Below are 9,999 nucleotides of genomic sequence, written 5' to 3' on the forward strand. Positions count from 1 at the left end.
AGTACGGAGAACAGCTCCACAGCTGGCAGCCGTGGTGGAGGGAGGCTGAGGCCGGACATTCCACACGGGTCCACTTGGCTGCTGTGTTTCCCTTGCAGATTTCAGCCTCTCTGGGCCCTTTCTGCTGGATGATACCACAGGCCTGAGAGCCCTCCCCCTCCTGAAGTTAGACCTGAGGACTCCTCCATGACTCATGGCCCTTCCCCTGCTCCCTCAGCTCTCCCTGGCTCCCAGCCCCACCCCCCTTGGAGTGAGTCCCCAGTTTGGGCCACAGGAAGCCACACACCGCTTCCTTTTCCTTTTTCTTTTTTTTCCTCTGTTTTTTCTCTCAGCCCCAGCCCTGAGTGGGCAACCATCCAACCACCCATCTTTTGGTCCATCTGTCCATCCACCATGGCAGCAGGCCCCACCCCTGGGCCCAGTCACATGACTGTCTCCCACTCTTCCTGCAGCAGGGCGGGTGGCCGCTCAGGCCCAGAGGCGTCCTCGTCCAGGCCTGAGCAGGAGCCGTTGAGGAACCCATCGTCCTTGGGAGCAGCCACGGCAGGTGGTGTGGTCTCGAGGGCCTCCAGGGCTGGGGCCCCTGGCTTGGCATGGCCAGGCAGCTGAGCGTGGCCATTGGTGGTGGCAGCGGGCAGCAGGCGGGGGCTGAGGGGCAGGCCGAGTCCCACACGGGGGCCGACGTTGGTCACACTTGTGTGGGACACCATGGGGCCATAGCTGTAGCTGCTGCTCCCGCTGCGTGCCTTGCGCTTAAAGTCCAGTGCCAGTGTCCAGCGGCTCCAAGATTTCTTGATCTCAGCTTGTACCTTGGGGTGGTAGAGGCGCAGCAGTCAGGTGTGTCTCCCAACCCCAGCGATGGCCCATCCGCGCCCCTGAACACCCAGCACAGAATGAAAACGGGAATAGGGGACTCCTGGGAAACTCTAAGGCCAAGTGAAATCCCATCCTCAGAACAGGGTGCTTGGCTGCAGGCAACTGACACATCCAGAATCTACGAGACTCGAATTGCCCCAAAGGTGGCTGAGTCCTCCAATCTGGGTTGCAGAGATTTCAATCATGGGGCTGGGAAGACACGGCTATGCCAGTGACTGAAAAGTCCCCAAATCCTAGCACACCCTGAGCTCACACCATCTGGCAAGACTTCTCTGCTTTCAGCGTGTCCGCAGGGGTGTTCTTAGAGGAAGGAAGAAATGACATGGTGGGAGAATGGAGGGACAGGCCTTGAGGAGGCCTCTGGGACATCTGCCCCTCCCTGCCCTGTGCCAACACTGTCTCCTGCTTACCTCGCCGTTGCAGAAACAGTATATGATGGCGACAAAAAATCCCTGTGAAGAGAGGTGGCTGGAATCAGGGCCTGTCCCCAGCGCCCCTCCCACCCTCAGCCAGGCCCGGGCCGGCACTGCGCACCTGGAAGGAGTTGAAGAGCATCTCATAGTGCATCTGGACTTGCCAGAGCGTCCCTGAGACCTCGGTGTACGGTGTGGCCATGAAGACGATATAGTGGACGCCGAAGAGGGGCATGAGCACCAGCGTGGATTTGAGCAGCTTCCTGGGCCGGTGGGGCAGGTGGGTCAGGGCCAAGCCCCTTCCCCTTCAACAAGCACCGTGCCACCCCCCGCCCTGCCAGCCCCAGGCTCCGGAAGCACAAAGGAGCCCAGGACTCCGGTCACCATGGGAGGACAGCCCAGTTTACCTGCTGGCTGCTCTCCTAGCCAAGTGCTAATAGGGCCCCTTGGTCCTCAGCGGTGTCCCAGAGTGCACCTCAAATGACAGTCTCCCAGGCCCCGGGCCCTTCACACCTGCCGAGCCCTCAGCTGGCACGCACTCCCCTCCACGGCTCTACCTCACTATCCCATGGCCCACTCCTCAGGTTTCAGCTGAGCTGCGACCTTCCTGGGCCACCCACGCTCTACCTGCTCCTGCTCCTCAGACTCCCCACAACCACCTCTTTGAGGAGATGTTCAAGTTCGTCCCACCCTCGCAGACTCTAGTGCGGGGCCTGGTACCAAGCGGGAGACAGCTGGCCTTGGGTAGCCCTAGGGCCTCCCATCAATGCTGGGCAGGCCGGGGCCTGGGGCTGGCCAAGTGAGTGGGGACAGTCAGACGCTGGGTCTTTCCCTTGCCCCAGGCCTGTCCTTCCTGGGGTACATGGTACCGGGACTCAGTGACCCCTGGGGAGCCAGGGCATGGCAGGCAGGGTGGGCTCACCGGTACTGCTGCCGCGTGTCACACCGGCCGGCGTTGGTCTCCCGCAGCTTGGTGGCGAGCACCCGGACAATATTGATGAAGAGGATGAAGTTGAGCTGTGGGAGTGAGGGGCTGCGTCTGGAGACTGCACCCTAGCAGGGAGTGGGAGGGGGGCAGGCAAGACCTGGTGGCCGTGGCCACAGGCTCTACTCTGTCACTGCATCTCTGGGCCCTTGGTTTTCCTTTCTGGGCTGGAGTGTGGATCGGCTGGTCCTCTGGCCTCTGTGGCTCTGACACCAGGGTCCAGGGAAGCCTCCTAGGTCACTGTCAGGGGCTGGTCCCTGGGGCCCAGGCCATATCCCACCCACCCCTGTGGCCAGCAGCCTCCCCCCGACCCCACTCACCACAATGGAGGCAAGGATGGGCACCTGGATGATCCACTTTTTGTTGCCGGAGCTCAAGTCCCAGCACCTGGGGGAGGTTGAGGCGTTAGCGCCCATCCTGCCCGTGCCCATCCTGAGCCTTCCCGCAGAGGCCCAGAGTTGATCTGGTCTGACATTTGCTGTTGAGGACGCAGGGCAGGGGGGTTGGGTGTGGCCAGGCCTGAGGCCGCCCTCACAGGCCTCTTTGGAATTAGCCTCCTATGACCCTGAGGGGGGCCCTGGCTGGAGGCTGGACTGAGAACCCCTGAGGCTGGGCCATTTGAGGCCAGGGTACAGGAGGCCCTCTCACATGCTTCCTGGAAGAAAAGGGACCCAGGGGGCTTCTTGCCTGGGCCCCTTCTCCACCTGGACCTACCCGGTGTTGGCCAGGGTAGCTCTGACACTGACCCACACAGCCACGAAGACAGCGGGCAGACCTGCGGGCATAGAGGGGGACAGTGTGCGGGGCTGTGGCTGCTGTCCACAAGGTCACCCTCCCTCATCCTTTATAACGCCCAGCTTACCCCACCATTGCCCTGACCCCCTCCCCCTGGGCACCTGGGCCACTTGGGGACAGAGCCACACTCTGGAGTGTGCTGCCTTAACAGCCTCTCCTTGGGGCTCCAGCCCTCAAAACCCAGCTCAGCCTGTCCCCATCTTGGCTCCGTGTCATATGCACACAGGTGGGGTACACGGTGTAATGTAATAATAAGGTATCACTAACTGACCATGCGCTGTCCACTCCCCTGCAGTGGGCGCTGCTTTGGACTTGCAGCTCCCATGGGGAGGGGGCCGATTATCTGCATTATTTTTGCCCCAGCACAGCACCCCTGGTTTGAAAGGTCCTAGCCCTCATGGGTGAGACTGGATGGGGTGGGAGGTTTTGTCCCAAGCAGAGGCCACAGGGAAGTCAGTGTGTCCTGGCCTGTGCCATCTCAAGGGGCACATGGTATCTCTGAGTGAGCTGTGCTTCTGGGAAGGGAGCCCCAGGCCCTCCCCACCACACATCACCAACTTGATTCTAGGCCTGGTGCACCCTTGGAGGGACAGGGCGTGACCTGGATTTATGGCAGGAAGAAGAGCTGTGACATTCCTGTGCCCCCAGGTTCTATGCATTCCCAATCTGCATGTCTCCAGCCCACTCAGACACCTCCCAGCCCCAGAGCCTGCATTAGTTTCTGGGACTGGGCCCAGGTCTCCTCAACTCTGGGGCTTTTCATGGTGAGGTCAGGGTCAGGATGTATGCCAAGGGGAAGGAAGGCAGTGCCTGTGGACCTGTGGGCCTCTGGGTGCTGAGTGCGGAGAGGGCTCCAGCCACCCGGCCCACCCCTCTGCAGTCTGGCCAGTTGCCCCGGAGCCCAGCCAAGCTCTGCAGCTGCCAACAATAATGGACAATTATCGGTAACTGGATCCCAGAGCCAGTGGGGGGCTGGGAGGAATGCTCGGCTCTAGCAACCCATTCTGCAGAGGGGCTGTGAAGCCCAGGCGATGCTGAGGGGCCGGGCCCACGGCTCTGGGTCATGGACCCCGCAGGCCTGCTGAGGCTGGCAATGGTGTGGGCAGTCCCCCACCCCATCCCATCAGGGCGACTGGTGGGGTAATGGATGCTGGCCCAGTCTATGAGGCTCAGGGTGGAGCAAGGGTCCCAGATCCCAATTCCAGCCCCAGGCTGACCTCTGACCCAATATCCTACTCTGATCCTGAGCTGAATCTTGGCCTAATGGTTCCTCCTCCCCTTCTCCTGGGCTGAGCCTCAACTTCAGGTGAATCTGACCCCAGGTGAACCTGACTGCTGGCAAGTCCTGTTCCGAGCCTGGAACAGGGTCAGAGTCACAGAAGGGCGGCAGGCCTCTCTCCTGGTGTTCCACCTGGGGTGGGATGTGCTGTGTGGCGCCTCCCCCCAGGGGCTGCCCTCTCCCTGCCGCCCACAGTCCACCCATTTTGCCTCACTGCCCACTGTGCCCGCGTACCCCAGCCGAAGACCGTGAAGCCCCGCAGGTACTTCTTCTCCGAGAAGAAGGCCATGAAGATGAGGCTGTGCAGGTACAGCCCCTCCACCAGAAGCCAGTAGTAGTTGGTGGCCAGGAAGTAAAGGAAGAAGGTCACAGCCACCCTGCAGCCCGCCTAGGAGACCAGCTGGTGTTAGCCAGAGGGCAGGGCCTGCCTCCAGGAAGTCCGGGCTGGGCTGGGGGCTGGGGCGGTGGGAGGGGACAAGTGGTGCTGGCCCAGCAGGCCAGGAAGGGGCAGGCTCTGCTGGGGTAGCTCTCTCAGCGGGGTGAGGTTTCAGGGGCAGGAGGCAAGTGAAGAGGCGGAGTGGCTGGGGAGACTAGGTTGAGGCAGGAGCCTTGATGGCAGCTCGGGGCGTCTGGAGACTCGGAGCCCTTGGCAGCAGGGCTGGCGGCAGAGCTGAGGGTCGTGAGGGACCTTTGTGAGACGGGTTTGAGTGGCTGAAGCTAGTGGCGCCGGCAGGAGACTGGCAGGGCGAGGGCCAGGCTGGAGGGCAGGGGCGGCGCCCCACCAGGCCAGCAGCGGCACCGGGAGCGGGCGGGCGGACGGGCACTCACGTAGCCGGCAGCGGCGGCGGCGGGCGGCGGGGGCGCCTGGGCGATGGCTCGCAGCTCCTCCTCGGTGAGGCGCTCAGCCTCATCGAGGGTGGCGCCCGAGTAGAGCACCGCGTCCTTGACGAAGATGCTCACGGCGCGCAGCATGAAGGACAGGAACAGGTGCATGTGGATGTAGTTGCGCGTGCAGTGCAGCCGCCTGCGGGGCGCGCGACATCACCGTGGGTGGGGGCACGGGCACGCGCGGCAGGTGGGCAGGAAGCTGGGCTGTTCGCAGTAGGTAGGGACGCCCGCCAGGGGTGACGGGTGCAGGGAGGGGGTCGCATCAGACCTCGGCCCCCCCGACCACGCCCCACCGCCTCTCGCCCCGCCCTCGCCCCGCCTACCTAAAGTAGGCCAGGATGAGCACAGCTACGGTGAGGGACGCCAGGGACACAGAGTAGCCCACAGTGTAGATCATGCCCAGGCGGTCAAACACCTCCTGTGCGGGGGGAGACACAGTCAGATCCCCCGGAGCCAAGGCGAGCATCCGGGTAAGAGTAAGAGGCCAGGGTAAGGTTGCCCGAGGGACCGAGGTTAGGTCAGGGCTGGGTCAGGGGTCACCCGTGGGATGGGAGTGAATTTATCCAGATCAGGTTGGGGAGGAGAAAGACTCTCACCCGTTCACGAGTCTCATTGGTGAGAAATTTGACACACTCGCTGTAGTTGGCCCACGTCCTGTTGTGCCCAGGCACCAGCTCCCAGCTGCCATTTCGGTCACAGCGTCGGTAGGCATGGCCTGCAGGTCCATGGGAGGTCAGGGCAGGTAGGGAGGTCTGGAGCCCCTGAAGCCCTGAGCTCCAAGTCTCGGCTCCCTGTGATCCCCACCCCTCCCGCAGGCCTCACCTTTGTGATTGAAGTCATAAATGTAGTCGGGACAGGGCACAGCCACCACCTCACCTGGTGCCCCCAGCGGCCAGCACAGGATATGGTCCCATTCAGGCAGGCAGGGGTGCCCTGGGCCCAGAGACAGACAGGGTAGGGGATACCAAGGGAGTGTCAGGGTCATGGTTAGTGACCCAGAGGGATGAACACATCTGTTGTTATTGGTTCCTGCAGGAACAGGTGTGCCCCAGGACAGGAAAATTGAGACTTTGGAGCATTCTGGAGAAACCATATTTCTGTGCCCTGCATCCATGTGGCCCATTTTCCAGATAGGCTGCCAGAGGCCAAGAGAGGTAGGCGACTTGCTGAGGTCATTCGGCACAGGGCCCTGCCCTCTTCAACTGCTCTCGGAAGCACCTTCCTGGTGTCCCTGAAGAAGGGCAAGTACCCAGACTAACACTCCCTCAGCTGGGAGGCTCCCTGTGTGCCCCTCTCCTGGGACCATGGACAGGAGGCAGGAGGCCTGGTTTCTAGTGCCAGCTGGACTCCAAAGAGCTGCTGACCCCACGCAGGTGTCCCAGTCTTTCTATTTCCATTTCCTTATTGGGAAGTTGGGATTAACCACATTGGCCCATGCTTCCACCACCCAGTGCCCACCCTGAGTACCTGCTGTGAGTCTCGCATGGCCACTGCTGGGGAGGAGATATGATTCCCCAAATCTAAGTGCTCATGGTGGCATTCAAAGCAGGGTGACAACCCACTTTGGAGCCCCAGCCTCACTGCAGGGAGGCTAAGTGACCTTGGAGGGTCCCTAGCCTCTGGATCTTCCACATTCCACTCCCAGCTTGCAGCCCCCTTCTCCCCCTCTGTAGGGCTCCAACCACAGGACTCTCCAGCCACCCTGGAAGGCTGCCTTGATGGCTGGACCCACCCTGGCTTGGTGAAAGGCTCTCTGTCCTGGGCGCCATATTCCCAGCCCCACCCAGCCAGGCCCACAATTCCCTCTGGTCCCCAGGGAGACACAGGGTGACCACAGCCTCCCAGATGTGGCCCATCTGGAATCCGCTGCCCACCCGGCCGGTTCAAACCGGCCCTGTGGCCAAAGCCTGGGCTCTGTGTCTGCCTCTCCTCATCGCCTTCCCTCCTTGTCCCACTGCCTCTGGCCCCACCCTCTGCCACTGCCCTCCTCTCCTGCTCTATTTCTGTGGCCCTCCCCACTGTGTGTCCCCATGTGCCTCCTCGGACACACTGAGCCCCAGACTTCAGGGTGTGCCTCCTGGTCCCCTCTGTCTCTGTGACTGTCTCTCCCTCCCTTTCTGTCTCTCCCTGTCTCTCTCTATGTGCCACTATCTCTGTGTCTTTGTGTCTGTCTCCCTGCCTCTCTGTCCCTCAGGGTTCTCTGTCATCTCCATGGGTGGGGCTGTGGCCCTAGGTCCACTCTTGGTGTGGTTTTGGGTGAGTTCTCTGTTCATCTCTCTTTGAGGCCTGAGCCATCCACTCCCCTTCCTTCCCATCAGACTCTTTCTTCTCCCAGCCCCTTGCCTGGGGATGGGGCTGCAGTCTTTTATTTTCTACAAGAGCCAAGAAGCATGAGCTCACATGACAGGGACAGTGCAGTGGGGTGCGCAGGTCCAAGGCCATGCCAGCTGGATGCATGGAAATAGAGACATACCTCGGTGCCTGCTGCCAGTGGGTGCCTCCTTGTCCTCCTCAGATTCGGGGTAGAGCTTCCCAGATGTCTTATCTTTCCTGGGCTTCCCTGATGTGGACGCAGATGTCCATCCCTTGTCTGATTCCATTATGTCGGCTGGAAAAACCAGGATAGGAATGATGGCTGTCAGCTGTGCTACAACAGGAGACCCGGGGCACTCAGACTCCCCCTTTGTACAATGGGTAGTTTTCTCCTGCCCTGCTGACACCCATGCTGTTGGGAGATCTGAGACAATGGGTGAGGAGGCATTTAACAAAGTGTAAAGTGCTTGCCAGGTAAAGTAATAAGAGGATGTGGAGATTGCCCCCCAGGGTTGGAATGGGAGTGAACACCATGGGAGAGCAGGGTCAGCTAGTGAGGTGAGCACTAAACGTGAGTAAGACGGCAGAGGGGGATCCTCCCACCCAGGACTCGGGAGTGGGGGCCAGGGCCACGCAGCAGTGAAGACCCCACCAGGGGGCGCATGGTGAAAGCAGACAGATGGGGCGGAGGTGTCAATGGGCAGATCGCACAGCGAAAATGAAGTCTGGCCTGAGTGCTGTGCAGGTAAAGAAGCTGGTGGTGAGAAGAGGAGAGCAAGGTGGTACAGTCAAGAGTGGACAGAGGCCAGGCGCGGCGGCTCACGCCTGTAATCCTAGCACTTTGGGAGGCTGAGGCGGGCGGATCACCTGAGGTCAGAAGTTCAAGAACCAGCCTGACCAATATGGTGAAACCCCATCTTTAAAAAAAAAAAAAATCAAAAATTTTAAAAAAGAAAAAAAAAAAAGAATGGACAGAGAAGTCCACCCCATCCCCTTCCCTGGACGTTGAATATGTGGTTCACAGCTTCCACAGTGGCCCTGCCTGGAGTGCAGTGATGTGATCATGAATCACTGCAGCCTCGAACTGCTGTGCTCAAGCGATCCTCCCACCTCAGCCTCACCTGTAGCCGGGACTACAGGTGTGCACCACCACACCTGGCTAATTTTTAAATTTTTTTGTAGAGTTGGGGTCTCACTATGTTGCCCAGGCTGGAGAGGTCTTTCTTCCCAGTCACAAAGTCTTCTTCATTTCTTTCTTTTTTTTTTTTTTTGAGACTGAGTTTCGCTCTTGTTACCCAGGCTGCTGGAGTGCAATGGCGCGATCTCGGCTCACCGCAACCTCCGCCTCCTGGGCTCAGGCAATTCTCCTGCCTCAGCCTCCTGAGTAGCTGGGATTACAAGCACGCGCCACCATGCCCAGCTAATTTTTTGTATTTTTAGTAGAGACGGGGTTTCACCATGTTGACCAGGATGGTCTCGATCTCTTGACCTCGTGATCCACCTGCCTCGGCCTCCCAAAGTGCTGGGATTACAGGCGTGAGCCACCGCGCCCGTCAAGTCTTCCTCATTTCTGATTTGCATTCCTTCAGCCACAGCCCAAGCTAGGGCCCCCTCGCCCTCCCATGTCGGGTCTGTGGCAATGATAGGAAGCTGAGTCCAGGCAGCCAGGACTGGGATGAGAATGACTGCGCTTATTTTCCTGCCTCCACCCTCGGCCATCAGTGTGGGGATGCGGGGAGCAAGACAGGGTAAAGTAGGAAGAGAGAGGCTCCATGGCGGATGGGGAGGGGCAAAGACCGGCACCCTCCAAGCTTCCACAACTAAGAAGAGGGGCTGGGTTCAGGACCCGAGTGAGGGGGCCCACCTGACCCCCCAGATCACGATGCAACTGGGAGCCACTGTTAGGGCCAGCATGGGTGGGGCTGTGACGGCAGAGACCATGTGAGTCTCTGTGAGTGTGAGCAAAACCCATGTGCCACAGAGTGTGTGTGTCATTGTGTGCTTGTGTTCTGGGCGCGCACCAGACTTGACCCCTGCAGAGCCCTAAGGGCTCGTCAGGGGAGGAAGCTGCCCCCTCCATCAGTCAGCTGGCCTCTTGGGTTGATGAGATTAACCTGACAGCTGAGCGCTAGTGGCAGACAACACAGGGACCTGAGCTTAAGATTTAGGACAAGCGCCAGGCGCGGTGGCTCAAGCCTGTAATCCCAGCACTTTGGGAGGCCAAGGCGGGTGGATCACGAGGTCAAGAGATCTAGACCATCCTGGTCAACATGATGAAACCCCGTCTCTACTAAAAATACAAAAAATTAGCTGGGCATGGTGGCGCGTGCCTGTAATCCCAGCTACTCAGGAGGCTGAGGCAGGAGAATTGCCTGAACCCAGGAGGCGGAGGTTGCGGTGAGCCGAGATCGCACCATTGCACTCCAGCCTGGGTAACAAGAGCGAAACTC

At 60.2% G+C, this 9,999-nt stretch overlaps 1 protein-coding gene and 1 long non-coding RNA gene across 5 annotated transcripts in view; one reads left to right on the forward strand and one right to left on the reverse strand.

The window, feature by feature from the left end:
- Positions 1-289: 289 nt before the first annotated feature.
- The window catches only part of PTH1R (parathyroid hormone 1 receptor), a 26,908-nt gene continuing 17,198 nt past the window's right edge, over positions 290-9,999 (reverse strand). For 2 of the 3 annotated variants that reach the window (XM_032297983.1, XM_032297980.1), the window contains exons 3-14: positions 7,710-7,883; positions 6,059-6,169; positions 5,833-5,951; positions 5,560-5,654; positions 5,177-5,372; positions 4,583-4,736; positions 2,989-3,049; positions 2,595-2,661; positions 2,212-2,306; positions 1,411-1,552; positions 1,287-1,328; positions 290-809 (exon numbers count right to left, since the gene is read on the reverse strand). In XM_032297983.1, coding sequence (XP_032153874.1) covers positions 423-809; positions 1,287-1,328; positions 1,411-1,552; positions 2,212-2,306; positions 2,595-2,661; positions 2,989-3,049; positions 4,583-4,736; positions 5,177-5,372; positions 5,560-5,654; positions 5,833-5,951; positions 6,059-6,169; positions 7,710-7,883 — 1,643 coding nt within the window. In that variant the 3' untranslated portion in view covers positions 290-422. The remainder of the gene's footprint in view (positions 810-1,286; positions 1,329-1,410; positions 1,553-2,211; positions 2,307-2,594; positions 2,662-2,988; positions 3,050-4,582; positions 4,737-5,176; positions 5,373-5,559; positions 5,655-5,832; positions 5,952-6,058; positions 6,170-7,709; positions 7,884-9,999) is intronic. The other variant, XM_032297981.1, reaches the window with a different exon arrangement.
- LOC116564710 overlaps positions 1,477-9,999 on the forward strand; it is a 15,693-nt gene continuing 7,170 nt past the window's right edge. The window contains exons 1-2 of one of the 2 annotated variants that reach the window (XR_004275060.1): positions 1,477-1,569; positions 1,874-2,088. This is a non-coding gene — a long non-coding RNA (uncharacterized LOC116564710). Of the gene's footprint in view, positions 1,570-1,873; positions 2,089-6,351; positions 6,391-9,999 lie in introns of those variants that run through there. The other variant, XR_004275061.1, reaches the window with a different exon arrangement.

The sequence above is a fragment of the Sapajus apella genome, unplaced genomic scaffold (assembly GCF_009761245.1).
Source record: "Sapajus apella isolate SASKATOON/1434 unplaced genomic scaffold, GSC_monkey_1.0 scaffold38, whole genome shotgun sequence".
Taxonomy (NCBI): Eukaryota; Metazoa; Chordata; class Mammalia; order Primates; family Cebidae; genus Sapajus; species Sapajus apella.